Source organism: Oncorhynchus kisutch, linkage group LG15 (genome assembly GCF_002021735.2).
Source record: "Oncorhynchus kisutch isolate 150728-3 linkage group LG15, Okis_V2, whole genome shotgun sequence".
In the NCBI taxonomy this organism is placed as follows: Eukaryota; Metazoa; Chordata; class Actinopteri; order Salmoniformes; family Salmonidae; genus Oncorhynchus; species Oncorhynchus kisutch.
The window spans coordinates 50253586-50269385 of record NC_034188.2 but is presented as its reverse complement, the minus strand read 5'-3'; the positions used below and the strand labels follow the sequence as shown (position 1 = coordinate 50269385).

Below are 15800 nucleotides of genomic sequence, written 5' to 3'. Positions count from 1 at the left end.
ACACCGAGTGGCGCAGGCGTACCCACGTAGCGTATCTGTCCTGGCTCCAAGGGGAGCAGTGGAGGTGGTTACCTGCCCTCTCACCCTCTTTGGGGAGAAGAGCGGACCAACTCGTCTGGGTCTGGTCCAGGAAATGGCTTTGGTTCTCTACACAATAGTAATTGATAGTGGGGCGTGTGTGTGCGTGCATCTGGTGCCCCCCCCCCCATCCGCCCTGCTGAAACCTCATTAAAAAGCCTTGCTGTTAATGAGCTATAGGATCATAGAGCTGCCTTCTCATTAGAAGGGGCAGGGCCAAGGCTATAGGATGCTGGCGCAGTCAGCAATTACAATGCTTACCCCTTGCAAGCTCAACCCCCTGGCACCCAGCACCCCCTAGAAGCCTTCCAGCTTGCCCATCCAATCCCAGTTCCCTGGATATGTAGCCTTCCTACCCGTACTACATAAAGTTCAACTGGCCTAAAGATTGTGTCCCGTCAACGCCTTTTTTAGGAACTCTTTCGGTTGGCGTTAGTTTGATCTGTGTGGGTCGTTTCTCTGTGGACTGACTTCAGTCATCTTGAGTTATGAATGTTTAATGTCACAGCACTGGATGGGGGGCCCAGGAGCGGGTTCGCCATTCGTACACTGTGTGAGACCGAAATGCGAACAAGCACACAGAGCGAGAGAGAGAGAGATCGCTTTGCCTCAATTCTTTAATGAGACTCCTCATAACCAGGTCAATGACAAAATGGTGTCAAGTTTACAAAGACAGTGGTGTCGTTAGCCTCATTGTAGTCAGCACAGACAGAGAAAAGCAAGAATTCTGGGAAACTGAGTTGAGTTTGAGGCATACAGCACAGTCAATTGACGATATCAGTGGCAGCGACATCTGCGAGTGCCATTCTATGCACATAGCATTGGTCCTTAAACAACTATACTCCGCTCATGTCCATCAAATCGTACAAATTTGACCCCATCACTAGTTTCATACACAAAGCAAAGAATTGTTTGTTTCAAAGAGTCCAAAAAATAAGGGTTCCCTGCCGCCAGTGTATATTGACATCAATAATGATAACGTAAGTCACAGTAGTCACAAAATAGTTGGTGACACTTCACTCAAACCATGTTCTCAGCCACTATAGCTAAAAAGGTTAGCCACAGTTATCTTGCCTTCCGCTGCGAGCACCGTTGTCGTGGGCATAGGCTCCGTTTCCAAGCAAATAAAACAGCTGGTCATGTTTAGGTTGTAGTTTAGCGAGGCATTTGACCGACAGTTCAAGTCAAGTGTTACCAAACAACTTCTCTGCACACACACACACACACACACACACACAAACGGTGTTACCCACAAAACTCTCCCACCCATCAACAAACCATTTACTATAGCTCTCCAACCTGTAGTTTCATTTGCCAACCACTAACATGGGCCCATAAATTAAAAGGACAAAATCAAACCATTTCAAATGGCAGCAAAACATGCATATATGCGCAAGCTTCAAGAGGTTTCCCGCATTTTATGAACGTAAACAAAAAGGAAAGAAAAAGGATCATCCAATTATGTACAAAAGGAAATAAATCCACACCCGTTTCATTTGAAGTCAAAATGGCAGTTTCTTTATGCTTAGCAGCTAAGCTCAGAAAACAATCAGCAGATGAGACGTATACACATTGGATGAGACAGCCATACACACAGAGGAAGAACAGAACTTAGCTGGGCCTCGCGAGCCTTGTAAACTTTACATTAAGTGGCAAGTGTTGTGTGCAAAGCAAAATAAAAAAAAAAGGATACCGAGAAACCTGCTTGGGTTCGTTTCCCCCTTTGACCCCATCTCTGTCCAAACAACTAGTCTGTGGACGAATTAGGGTGTGACAACCACCCTGCCAGTTGTCACCACAGCAACAGAACAGGATATGTAAGCCTCACTAATCATAGTAATCTCATGCCACTAGATATATAAAATTAAAATAATAATAAGCCCTTTTTTTTAGCTTTCTACATTTGACAGTTCCTATTGGTAATCATCACTAGTATGTCGACTGAGTGAACCAATCATTTGACCACTGGTGTCCACTTCCTATATTGTGCTGGAGCATGGTGATCAACTTCCTGTGATCTGGTGGACTGTGGTCGTTGACTTCCTGTTCTCAAGTCCTATTTGCCGCCCTCCTTTCCATTGCATGTCAGGGTTTTGTGCTGTGGTCTAAGTAGGCGGGTTTGCATATGCTAATTATCAGCTCTGGCAAGACGTGACGTACCTCAGCATGGCATAGATAGGGAATTAAGAGGAGAGCAGGGTTGGTACCTAGATTCCAGTTTGAATTGATTACCAGTTGAGTGCTAGGAAAGGTTTATTACAATTCTATGGATATTTATGTTGGTCAAAGTGGTTGGAATGAGTGACAGTCCAAGCCAGTGCTTTTGAATGTCTTGGTCAGTGTACAAAAGTGTGATGTGACAGTTAAGGTGGACCAGAAGTTTACGCTGAGCCCACGTCTGCACGGCCTTCAGCAGGAAGCTCACCCACACTATCCTCCACTACGGCTGGGCTGACAGTACCATCCACCTCCCCTTTCTGGTTCTCCTCAGCCTCCAATCCCATCTCCACCATGGCAGCCATGTTGTTTTCTGTCTGGTCCGTAGTGGCTTCATCCTCCTCCATCTTGATGACCACCCTGTCATCCATTTGGACAAGGGCCCAGTTGACATCAGCTGCGCTGGCCTGGGTGTAGGTCCCGACGCTGGCATGGCTCAGCCCGTGCACCTTCTTCAGGTGTTTCTCCAGGGTGGCGTACACAGTGAAGGGCACCCCGCACAGCTGGCACAGGAATGGGGCGCGGGCCCCGTGGGCGCCGTGGGTCTTCATGTGGCGTGTGAGCTTGGAGCTCTGGGCGCATGCGTAGCTGCACAGGCCACACTGGTAGGGCCGTTCTCCCGTGTGGCTGCGCCGGTGCACCGTCAGGTTGCTGCTGTTCCGGAACTGTTTCCCACAGTACTCACAGGCCTCCTCCTTCTTCTTCTTCCCTGACCCCCCGTCGTTGCTACCACTGTTACTGCTGATGACGCCGTTTCCTCCTCCTCTCTGTTCGCTCTCCCTCTGCCACTCCTGGACCACCTCGCTGCTCCCGCCTGCAAACCACTCCTTCTCTCCATCCGCCATCTCTCCGTCCCGCTCGCTCTCCCACTCCCCCCCTACCGGAGCCCTGTCCTCCCTCTCCGGGCGTTTGGGGGTGCAGTTTCCGCTGGCAATGCCACTCTCCCCACTGCCCCCAGTCTCTCCGCTTTCCAGTGACCCCTCTGAGGGGCTGGCGCAGGGGGACGCGTGCTGGGGCTCCTCTTGTCCCTCCACCTCATCGTCCGCCAACTCTCCCTGGGGTTGGAACAGCCTGAGCAGGCTCATGTCTGGACCTCCAGGCTGGGAGGAGAGAAGGATCAGTCCAGAGTCTGGGGAGTGATGCTTGGACAGGGACAGGTCCACCTCAGAGGTCTCCCTCTCTCCTGGTGCTCCACTCAACACCGCTTCTCCTGCCCCCTGCATTACAAACCTCTCTCTCATCCCCTGCCGACCCCCCTCATCCTCCCCTACCAGCCCCACCTCCATCCCCTCGTAGCCCCCTCTACCCACGCCTGTCTCACTGCGGTGACTCCTCATGTGGCGAGCCAGCTGACCACTCTGGGCAAAGGCCTGGTCACACAAGCCACAGTGGTAGGGCCGCTCGCATGCGTGGGTCCTCCGGTGGGCTGACAGGCTGCGTAGGGAATGGAAGCCCTGGCCACACAGCTCACAGGGAAACCCCACCTGGGCGGGTCCACACTGGGGGAAGGAAGATGCGGCCGGGGGGGACGGCGACGGAGAGGGGACCAGAACACCAGCGGTGGTGTTACCGCCCTCAGCCAGCTCCCTCAGACAGAAGTTGAGGGCCTGTCGTTCTCTGGGGGAAGGGGTGGAGCTGGCCTGAGAAGCTGGCCTGCGGTTCTGCCGTGGACGGAAGATGTGGGGCAGACGCAGAGCGGAAGGGTGGAAGGCGGTGGCCAGGGTGTGGCTCAGTTGACAGGGATCCAGGGTAGCTGCAGGTTTGGAGTGCTGGTGACTCCCTCTTCCCATCTTCTCCTCCTTCTCCCCATCCTCCTGGTAGATGTTGAAGGAGTGTGTGTGCTGGGCGTGTTGGAGCAGGGCCCAGGCAGAGGGCAACACACACTCACACAGCTGGCAGGTAAAGCAGGACGGCTCTTCTGCTACAGAAACAACAAACAGTAAGTAAGCCAAAACATTTTCTTGATCTGAAAAAATGTAAGGGTTCTCAATAGGTTTGATTAAAACAGCACACATCAGACAGTGGGAACGATTGTGGATAGCTAGAATATAAAAAGGAACACAGCCTGAACAAAGGCAGTCTGTTTATGGCAATGGTTAACGACTACAGCAAGAGGGAAGATGCTTAACATTCCCTGGGTCAGGTCTACAGGACAAGGTAGTCTGAAGTTCAAAAATATATATTTTTTTTAACGGATTCTTCCTTCTCAAGACAGAAGCCAAGGAGAGAGGGACACAGAGATAGCGAAGGCTGTTGATTGGACCAGAAGCAAGGGAGAGATGGATGAAAAATATGAAAGATTAAACATTTTAAAAAAAGGAAGGACAGAGACCAGCAGAAAGGGGAGATGGATAGTTAAGTACATCTGGAGACATTTTTTAAACGTGGTTAGCTTTGTCTCTTAACCGAGAACCACTCTCCAATTAAGCTGCAAATTGCTAATTAGCGGAACCGAGAAAACGAAGGCTTTATGTAAATCAGGGACTGACTCAGCCAGCTTGACAAATGAGGCCTTTTTGCATAAATCTAAATTGGAAAGAAGATCCTCAAATTGAGGGGGGGAAAAATGTTACATTTTTTCTTCCAAAGCCGATTCTGGTATAAGCCTCTTTCTTGTTTCCTGAAGTCAAAATCCTTCTGTATTTTACTGGAGGGGGAGGAGAGAAAAGATGAAAAAGAAAGCAACCCTTTCTCCATCTCTCTGCCGGGAGAGGATAGGAGACATGGTGGACACATCCTTTAACTTAGCTCGAAGAGATGAGTAAAGTAGGAGAGAAGTTGATAAGAGAAAGGATGCAGCAGTGCCGCTCGAGAAACACCACAAAAATGTCACCCCTTGGATTGTACTTCAGACCCATCCTCCCACCCCTCAGCCTCCCTAGCCCTCCAAATCTCTCCCCGAGGAGGAGGAGGGGGGGTTATCTCGGGGTCCTGGAGTGAAACACAATACCCAGACGGTTTCTCATTCGCTCTTTTTTTTTTGTAAGGATTCCCATTTGGCCCGGGGGTCGCACTTGAATATTAAGCAGAAGCAATAAGTGCTAATTAAAAATGCAGATTGGCTAGGAGCACTAACGAGCAGCAGGCAGAATCGCTTCTCCCGAGGGAGAGAGGGGGAGGGAGGAGAAAAGAGTGTGTGTGTGTGGGGGGGGAGGGAGAGATTGGAATAGGGCAAGCGAGAGAGTCTGTTGAAGATGGGGGGAGGGGGGGGGGTAATGTTAGAGACGAGAAGAAGAAAAAACCAAGTACAATAAATGCCAAATAAAACGAGACATCATAATAACCCGTCACGTTCTTCCATCTATCTCGATCACACACACACACACACTAGTGTGAAGGGACACCTATCTGTTGTGGGATAACTGCTCCATCACTTTGAGTCATCTTCCTCAAGCAGACAATCACTGTGGCGTGTATTCATGGATGCCAAGGGAAGCCAGGCTTCTACAAAACATTTTAAAATAGTATGACGGTTGCCGACCATAGCGCTGAATGCAAGGGAAGTCAGTGAGCATTTAGCCTCCCTTGATATATAAAAGTATAAAACAACAGTCAATCCGCATTGAGCTAAACTGTGTACTCAATTGTGAATGGTCCTGGCACACCCACCTCCCCCCCCCAAAAAGTCAATTGTAGTCCTTTTAGATTTAGCTTCACTCTAATCACGTCGAGAGCAAATTGTTATTGACAGAAAAAAAAAAGGAATTGTTGCATCTTGTTGTCCTCCATTGGCTAGCTATGGATGGAGATAGGTATTTGGATTATCACAGCGATTCTGATCCAACCATAAATTAATACGTTGTTCCCCTGGCCTGAGAGGATGGAAGTTCAACATGTAGCTAGATGTAGCAGGCTAATGTCAACTACCTGGCCTGGCGCATGGTTGCCCATGAAAGGACGTTAGGCTACCGAGCAAGCATTTTAGCCAAGTAGCCTAGAACAATAAAAAATTAAAGCATTTCCTATATGGACAGAATCATAGACCGTTTTGACATCTATTCACGTAGGTTGTAATGTTTTTTGGGATGGGGCTTCCCCAGTGATTTTTACCCACTCACCGCTACTGCATAGTCACTCTCCTTCCCACGGTCAGAAAGACCCACAACACGTAGCACATACAGTACTGTATTAAACAGTACTGTATTAAATCCTAGCATACCACATACCTTTCACTTTGAGTTACTTCAAAAATGTCCAATGCAGACGCTTCTTTTTCAATATCCAATCATTTTGGGGTAAAACTGTAGTGACTTAACTGTCATTGTTTCAATTAAAAATGTCAAAAAAAATAAGCAAAAATAAATCAAAATTGCTTCTTAGCAAAGAGCAATTTGTCAAGCAAGAATTTAACTAGGACTGTCTAAGAGTGGTCTAAGTGGGGAGGGAAAACTGAAAACTAGCTGTTATTGGCAGAGAGGTTGGAAACAACTCCATCCCACCAAAACAGGCTGAAATTTCAAATGGTCTTTACAACAAAAAAATACCACCTCTCACACCAATCGAATTGTCGTCATTTTCACAATACCGGCGTATTATTCTAACATCCGTGTGGAAATATACAGTACCAGTCAAAAGTTTGGATGCATCTACTCATTCCAGGGTCTCTCTTTATTTTGCCTATTTTCTACATTGTAGAATAATAGTGAAGACATCAAAACTACGAAATAGAAGTCACACAATAACGAGGCTATGTACAGGGGGTACAGGTACCGAGTCAAGTGTGCGGGGGAACAGGTTAGAGGTATTTGTACATATAGGTAGGGGTGAAGTGACTATGCATAGACAATAAACAGCAAGTAGCAGCAGTGTACAAATGGGGGGGGGGTCAATGTAATAGTGGACTGGAATCTGACAATTTTATGGGCATTCCTCTGACACCGCCTAGTATATAGGTCCTGGATTGCGGGAAGCTTGACCCCGGTTATGTACTGGGCTGTACGCACTATCCTCTGCAGTGCCTTACGGTCAGATGCTGAGCAGTTGCCATACTAGGCGGTGATGCAACGGGTCAGGATGCTCTCGATGGTGCAGCTGTATAACTTTTTGAGGATCTGGGGACACATGACAAATCTTTTCAGTCTCCAGAGAGGGAAAAGGTTTTGTCATGCCCTCTTCACAACTGTCTTGGTGTGTTTGGTCCATGATAGATTGTTGGTGATGTGGACACCAAGGAACTTCCCACTGTGAAGCATGGAGGAGGAGGTGTGATGGCGCTTTGCGGGTGACACTGATTTATTTAGAATTCTAGGCACACTTAACCAGCAGGGCTACTACAGCATTCTGCAGCGATACGCCATCCCATCTGGTTTGTGCTTAGTGGGACTATCATTTGTTTTTCAACAGGACAATGACCCAAAACACACCTCCAGGCTGTGTAGGGGCCATTTGACCAAGAAGGAGAGTGATGGAGTGCTGCATCAGATGACCTGGCCTCCACAATCACCTGACCTCAACCCAATTTAAATGGTTTGGGATTAATTGGACAGCAGAGCGAAGGAAAAGCAGCCAACAAGTGCTCAGCATGTGGAAACTCCTTCATTCCCCATGAAGCTGGTTGAGAGAACGCCAAGAGGGCGCAAAGCTGTCATCAAGTCAAAGGGTGGCTACTTTGAAAATCTAATTTTGATTTGTCGCCCTAACCAACACTTTTTTTGTTACCACATGATTCCATGTGTTATTTCATAGTGTTGATGTCTCACTATTATTCTACAATGTAGAAAATAGTCCAAATAAAGAAAAACCCTAGAATGAGTAGGTGTCCAAACTTTTGCCTGGTACTGTATATAAAACACAGGAAAATCACATTTTTGACTGCACTGTTTTTTTAAACTTTATTTAACCAGGTAGGCCAGTTGACAACAAGTTTTCATTTACAACTGCAACCTGGCCAAGATAAAGCAAAGCAGTGTGACAAACACAGAATTACATGTGGGATAAACAAAAGTACAGTCAATAACACAATAGAAAAATCTATATACAGTGTGTGCAAATGGAGTAAGGAGGAAAGACAATAAATAGGCCTTAGTAGCCAAGTAATTACAATTTAGCAAATTAACACTTGTGATAGATGTGCAGATGATGATGTGCAAGTAGAAATACTGGTGTGCAAAAGAGCAACAAAAAAAGTAAATAAAAACAATATGGGGATGAGGTAGGTAGTTGGATGGGCTATTTACAGATGGGCTGTGTACAGCTGCAGCGATAGGTAAGCTGCTCAGATAGCTGATGCATAAAGTTAGTGAGGGAGATAAGTCTCCAACTCTGCTGCCACTGGAAGGAAAGGCGGCCAAAGGAGGTGTTGGCTTTGGGGATGACCAGTGAGATCTACCTACTGGAGTGCGTGCTACACGTGGGTGTTGTTATGGTGACCAGTGAGCTGAGATAAGGCTGAGCTTTCCTAGCAAAGACTTCTAGATGACCTGGAGCCAGTGGGTCTGGCGACGAATATGTAGCGAGGGCCAGCCGACGAGAGCATACAGGTCACAGTGGTGGGTGGTATATGGGGCTTTGGTGACAAAACGGATGGCACTGTGATAGCAAACTGGATGCAGTCTGAGTAGAGTGTTGAAGGCTATTTTGTAAATGACATCGCCGAAGTTGAGGATCGGTAGGATAGTCAGTTTTACGAGGGTATGTTTGGCTTTGTTTGCGAAATAGGATGCCGATTCTAGATTGGAGATGCTTAATACGAGTCTGGAAGGAGAGTTTACAGTCTAGCCTTACACCTACAGTTGAGGTCGGAAGTTTATATATGTTGGAGTCACTAAAACTCGGTTTTCAACCACTCCACATATTTCTTGTTAACAAACGATAGTTTTGGCAAGTCGGTTAGGACATCTACTTTGTGCACGAGACAAGTAATTTTTACAACAATTGTTCACAGACAGATTATTTCACTGTATCACAATTCCAGTGGGTCAGAAGTTTACATACACTAGGTTGACTGTGCCTTTAAACAGCTTGGAAAATTCCAGAAAATTATGTCATGGCTTTAGAAGCTTCTGATAGGCTAATTGACATCATTCGAGTCACTTGGAGGTATACCTGTGGATGTATTTCAAGGCCTACCTTCAAACTCAGTGCCTCTTTGCTTGACATCATGGGAAAATCAAAAGAAATCAGCCAAGACCTCCACAAGTCTGGTTCATCCTTGGGAGCAATTTCCAAATGCCCTGAAGGTACCACGTTCATCTGTACAAACAATAGTGCGCAAGTATAAACACCATGGGACGCAGCCGTCATACCGCTCAGGAAGGAGACGCGTTCAGTCTCCTAGAGATGAAAGTACTTGGGTGCGAAAAGTGCAAATCAATCCCAGAACAGCAGCAAAGGACCCTGTGAAGATGCTGGAGGAAACATGTACAAAAGTATCTATATCCACAGTAAAACGAGTCCTATATCGACATAACCTGAAAGGCCGCTCAGTAAGGAAGGAGCCACTCCTCCAAAACCGCCATAAAAAAGCCAGACTGCATTTTGCAACTGCACATGTGGACAAATATCGTACTTTTTGGATAAATGCCCTCTGGTCTGATGAAACAAAAATAGAACTGTTTGACCATAATGACCATCGTTATGTTTGGAGGGAAAAAGGGGAGGCTTGCAAGCCAAAGAATACCATCCCAACCATGAAGCACGGGGGTGGCAGCATCATGCTGTGGGGGTGCTTTGCTGCAGGAGGAACTGGTGCACTTCACAAAATAGATGGCATCATGAGGAAAGAAAATTATTTGGATATATTGAAGCAACATCAAGACATCAGTCAGGAAGTTAAAGCTTGGTCGCAAATGGGTCTTCCAAATGGACAATGACCCCAAGCATACTTCCAAAGTTGTGGCAAAAAGGCTTAAGGACAACAAAGTCAAGGTATTGGAGTGGCCATCACAAAGACCTGACCTCAATCCTATAGAAGATTTATGGGCAGAACTGAAAAGGCGTGTGCGAGCAAGGAGGCCTACAAACCTGACTCAGTTACACCAGCTCTGTCAGGAGGAAATGGGCCAAAATTTACCCAACTTATTGTGGGAAGCTTGTGGAAGGCTACCTGATATGTTTGACCCAAGTTAAACTATTTAAAGGCAATGCTACCAAATACTAAACTTCTGACCCACTGGGAATGTGATGAAAGAAATAAAAGCTTAAATAAATCACTCGACTATTATTCTGACATTTCACATTCTTAAAATAAAGTGGTGATCCTACCGGACTTAAAACAGGGAATTTTTACTCAGATTACATGTCAGGAATTGTGAAAAACTGAGTTTAAATGTATTTGGCTAAGGTGGATGTAAACTTCCGACTTCAACTGTACATGTTGTCATGCACCATTGACTCATTTCGTTATTAAAAGTGATCTTGTTTTGCTTGGTGGAGATACGGTACAGCTTTTGGGTAGTGCACGTGGGTAGCTCTTTTGTATAAGCCTGTGGGCACGAAGAAGAAGAAAAACACAGAGAGAGAGAGAGAGAGATACCGACATGGAGAGAGATAACATGAAAACAAAGCAGCTAGAGAGAGAGCGAGTTCGAGAGAGAAAGAGAGAGAACATGTAAAACAGGCAGCGAGAGAGACCGAGAGATAGACAGAGAGCTGTTGAGAGAGAACATGAAAAACAGAGACCGAAAGAGAAAAACAAGAGAAAGACACGGACAGACGGAAACAGAGCACGCAGAAGTCCCCTGAGCGTTACACAAAGGAAGGAAGTGCAAGTGGCTGTGTGTGTGTGTGTGTCTGAGAAAGAGTGTGTAAGGGTCCCAGTTCCAAAAATATGCATATGAACAAAACATTTAAAAAAATATATTTTATTGTCACATACACAGGATAGGTGCAGTGAAATGTTTTACAGGGTCAGCCATAGAAGTATGGTGCAAATGAAGGTTAAGTGCCTTGCTCGTGGGCACATAGATAGATTTTTCACCTGATCGGCTTGAGTTTTCAAACAAGCGACCTTTTGGATGCTGGTTCAACGCTCTCACCGCTAGGCTACCTGTAGCTCTAACAGTGGCTACCTGCCGCCCTAAGTCTCATCTAAATGCAGATGATTGGGATGCCCATCTGATGGACAACGTACACCTGCACTGAGAAGCCATGCAAACACACCAGAACTATGGTGACATTATCCTTTTAAACATGTTGTGAAGTATGACCACACCACAGCCCGTTGTGACACCATCTCATCGTCCCTCTCAGCTTAGCACAGCCAGTCCTCCAGTGAGCGCAGGCCGTGTTATTGCGTGGCCAGAGAGCACTGTGCCTTGCCCTACGTGTTTACCTGGCCACTTCACCTGAGAGAGAGTGTCAAGGAGATAGAGGGGAGCTCAGGTGCATCGGAGCCCTCAGGGGCCCCCTGGGGCCTCAAAACACTGCTGCCTAACCTTTCCACACAATTACCCAGCGCGTCGCTAACTCAGAGGCCTCCGCAGCACAGCAACGCCCAGTTAATGAGCTGGACTGGAAGGGGGGGGGGGAGAAGAAAAAAAAGCAAGAAATATATATATTTTTTAAGTAACTGATTAGGGACCTGCCGGCACTCACCTGTTATGTTAGGCTCCACCTTCACACTATGCTCCTCCACTTTGGACCTGTCCGTCACTCTCCTCAGCTCCACGAACCCAGCCTCTACCTGAGTGACAGAACCGCGTTGCTGTGTCCGGTTGGCTGGGGAGGGAGGGGTGTGAGCGTTGGGGTCGTGATTCCGGGAGCGGCAGTCCCCCTGTTTGTGCTGGATGAAGGCCAGGATGCGGGCGAGAGGGAAGGCCTGATCGCACTGCCCACAGGTCAGTAGGTCACGACTCTCCTCACGACCCCTGACCTGGGGAAGGGACCCCCACTCCTCTAATGGCGAAGGAGCGGCAGTGTCCGAGGGCTCAGGGGCATCTGAGAAAGATGAGAGAGGGAGAGATAGATAAAGAAGGGGGGGGGGGGTGTGAAAGTAATTAGGGCAGGGGAGTGTTACTGGAAAGGCGGCAAAGAAAGAGAGGAAGATGAACATTTAAGAAAATAGCAAGTACTTAGAACGCGTATATTCTTTCCTTCATGTCATCCTGTAAGATCTTACAACAGGGAGACCATGGGTGGTCAGACACCATGTTAATTGGGCAACTGCTAATATGGCCTTCAGAGAAAAATTACCCCTCCCCATTTCTTAAAATGCTACTTTTGATGCTGAGCCACTCCACCCAACACACTCCACCAGAGCTACAGTGGGAGTCAGGCTATTCCAGTCAGCCGACACTGAGACCCCCCCCCCCCCCTCCCTCTCTCTGAGTTTGCAGGCTGCATGATGTGTTCACTGACATCATTGCTTAGTAAAAAAATATATATTATAAATGGATACCAATCCCCGAACGTTCACACCTATCAACACACTCTCTCAACAACTAGGCAAGGAACTGACCAGTTTTTCAGTGAGAACGTGAGTGGCCATGACTTGAAGATGTTCCGATTCACTCGGGGCTTGAGGCCAAATGAATCATTATCACGAAGGAGAGTTATGAGTCTAACGTGAGATTACTGAAATTAAATGTATGCTTTAGATTTTAGCACCTCGCAGTGATGTAGTCTAGGTTTCAGATTCAACTCCAATTTCAGTCTCACTCATCAGAGCCATAAACGTAGGCTACAAAAAAAAAAATGTCCATGACTCATTTATGACCCATGTAGACTCAGCCAACAGCAGAGATGGTTAATAACTGTTGGTCAGGTTTAGAGTTGTTCCAGACAGAGTTGTTTGACTGGTCCTCAAAACTCGATAAAAGAGGGGAGGGAGGGAGTCAATACGGTCATGGGGCAGCATGGTAGCTTAGAGTGTTGGACTAGTAACCGAGAGGTTTCATGTTCAAATCCCGAGCTGACAAGGTACAAATCTGCCCCTGAACAGGCAGTTAAACCCACTGTTCCTAGGCTGTCATTGAAAATAAGATTTTGTTCTTAACTGACTTGCCTAGTTAAATAAAGGTAAATGTACACACACACCTTAACGCTTGGAAGGGCTTCACTTGCCCGGACATGGCCGAGTACAGGACAGGTACAGACAGTAGATTCGGGCTGAGGAGCTCACCAGTGGTTACTCAAAAATGTCACCTTTCCTGTTTCAGTGCAGACAAGCTAGGCGCGGTTGCACGCACATATGAATAGTCAAGGCTTGTGGTCAAACTAGACACGCTCTACAGGCCTTCGTTAGGGAACAGAGAAAGATGCATGTTCTTTCAGAGTACTTCAGTGTTTTAGTCAAACGCATGCCCACAGTCCCCTGGAGAAGAAAAACTATCTCCTCATAGAACCCCGTATCATTCTGACATATAGATCATTATGATGGCCTACATAAGGCCTAGTCAAGTGTATGGGGTATCCAGGATATCGTTTTTGAAGAAACGGAGATAAGTGAAAAAGGAGGTCAGTGGGGTTGTTGTGAGGGCAGACAATATCCATCTCCTCTCTCGCCTTGTCATACACGTACGGTGTCTTGAACACGCGGTCTGCCCCACAAGGAAGCGTTGGCAAAATAGGAGATACTTCAAACACAAAATAGGAGATAATTCAAACAGTCTCCACAGACAAGACAAAGAAAACCCAGGGGAAAAGACAGTGGACCAGCAAGGAAATAAAGTATAACGCCGTGTCCCCTTTCTAGAACAGAGCAAAAATGTTTATTACCTATGCTTAAAGAGACCTTTGTGTAGCCTATGAACATATTTCCTTTATTTTAACTGTATTTGTTACAAAACTGAGTGTGGCCTTATATATCAGCTCTTTAAAAAATATATATATTTTTTGGGATCAACTTTTATCAATGATTCAACTTCAATGTCAAGGTGCGCATACCAACATAGCCTGACTGATACAACCCCCCCACCCACCAGAAAAAAAAGGTTAACATGAATACGTCGTACATGAAATACATACAATGCATATAGGCCACCTCTTATTAGGGCTATGGACATGGCCTCTCAGCTTACCTTGAATTGCACTCAGGTGTTGCGGTCGGCTGCCTTGTTTGCGTCTGGACATTCTGCTTAATCGCACCAGTCAATGTTCTGCCGGTGCATCCACACTCCGAAGCGGATTCGATTTTTAAAAAGTATCAAGTTGATAAGAATAGCCTTGACCAAATGACTGTGTAGCTCTATGGCACCGACGGGACGTCGTAGTGACTAACTGTGCACCAGCCAGTGTTCAAGTTCAGGCTTACCAGCCCCACAGCGGAGGAAAGGAGGGGCAGGGGCATAAGCGCCGCCCGCCACTATACTACACCGACCCGAACCCGCCCTCTATACAATGTTACAGACAGTTTGTTTTACAATCCTTTTAGGGACCAAACAATTGATTGCCATTCAAAAATCACATTTCCCTAACTCCCAAACATAACCTTAACTCCTATCCCTAAAATACACTTCCTTGTGGGGGACCAGAAAAATGCATCCACTTGTCCTAATGTTCATTGTTTTACTATCCTTGTGAGGACTTCTGTTCCCCACAAGGATAGTAAACACCAAAAACATAATACACACACTCTCTCACACACACACTGTCCTCCTGCAGTGGTTTCATCATAGTCTAGGCTGGTTTGGCTTCTATAAGCAATCAATATTAGTGGCCTGTTTTATTTCAGGAACTACTTTATGCGAGGATATGGAAATGCGCTTTGCAGAATACATGGGATGGTGGGGAGGCAACAATAGGATTTTTACAGCTGCACAGCCACTTCCTCCTTGCACCCCTAGCCTCTATGCAGCCTACTGGTTATAGCTACTTGCTGAGGATGTGGGTGAGGCGGAAGTGGCTTTATCAAGGCAGCTGAAGACAGGTGTTTTGCTGTCCGGCTAGTTTCGAAACCAAAGTAAACGGTCTGTTAGTTTCTCCTTTCGTTACTCACCAGACGCGACATAAAATACAGTGGCGGGGAAAACCTATAGGCCTGACCGTAAACTTTTACAAAGACAAACTAAGTAGCCTAGGCTCTAGCCTATCTTGTTTGGAAAATGATTCAGACAGGTTAGGAAACAATATAGCTAAGAAGTATTGTGTTAAACATTGTAAATGAATTGCTACAACGTAACCAGCACGTTTGACAATGTAACACATGCGGACAAAATGTGTTTTAAACGTAGGTTATTTGACGAAACTAGCTATTTGGCGCCACCTGGTGGCTAAAAGTAGTCATTCAAATGGAATGTAAGGTAATACTTATAAATGCCGACATAAGAGGTCAAGCATTCACACTCATCACTTAGTGAATTGATCTTACCAGTAGGCTAAAGCACAACAGTTTCAAAAAAATGCATTATACACTGTATAATTGTAAATGCTAAACAGTACTGAATCTTACATACAATAACCAAACTACCGGCTTGGTAACTGACTTTAATATAACCAAGCCCAAACAACTTTAATCAAGTGTTGGACAAGACACTTTGCTTCTTGTCTCAACAAAGCCTCAATAGTGAAGTTATGCCTTGGGCACCTTTATAATGCATGTATGAGAGATAACGTTCCAAGTAAAGACA

General features: G+C 46.3%; 1 protein-coding gene across 2 annotated transcripts; it reads right to left on the bottom strand.

Moving 5' to 3' along the window:
- Window positions 1-677: 677 nt before the first annotated feature.
- On the bottom strand, window positions 678-14560 carry LOC109905400 (B-cell lymphoma/leukemia 11B-like). 2 transcript variants are annotated; one of them, XM_020502750.2, is made up of 3 exons: window positions 14253-14560; window positions 11830-12171; window positions 678-4216 (listed from the first exon to the last, which is right to left on the bottom strand). In XM_020502750.2, the coding sequence occupies exons 1-3, from the start codon at window positions 14302-14304 to the stop codon at window positions 2460-2462; spliced, it is 2151 nt and encodes a 716-aa protein (XP_020358339.1). In that variant the 5' UTR covers window positions 14305-14560; the 3' UTR covers window positions 678-2459. The 2 variants fall into 2 exon arrangements, with proteins under 2 accessions (XP_020358339.1, XP_020358341.1); XM_020502752.2 differs by having other exon boundaries at window positions 678-4213; window positions 14253-14532.
- Between the last annotated feature and the right edge of the window lie 1240 nt (window positions 14561-15800).

What these genes read in the sequence shown, in the direction of transcription:
- LOC109905400 (XM_020502750.2), bottom strand. Translation starts at nt 14,304, where the DNA reads ATGTCCAGACGCAAACAAGGCAGCCGACCGCAACACCTGAGTGCAATT. An exon ending in ACACCTGAGTGCAATTCAAG is followed by an intron (nt 12,172 to 14,252) that starts GTAAGCTGAGAG and finishes CATCTTTCTCAG; the next exon opens with ATGCCCCTGAGCCCTCGGAC. An exon ending in GGTGGAGCCTAACATAACAG is followed by an intron (nt 4,217 to 11,829) that starts GTGAGTGCCGGC and finishes TTGTTTCTGTAG; the next exon opens with CAGAAGAGCCGTCCTGCTTT.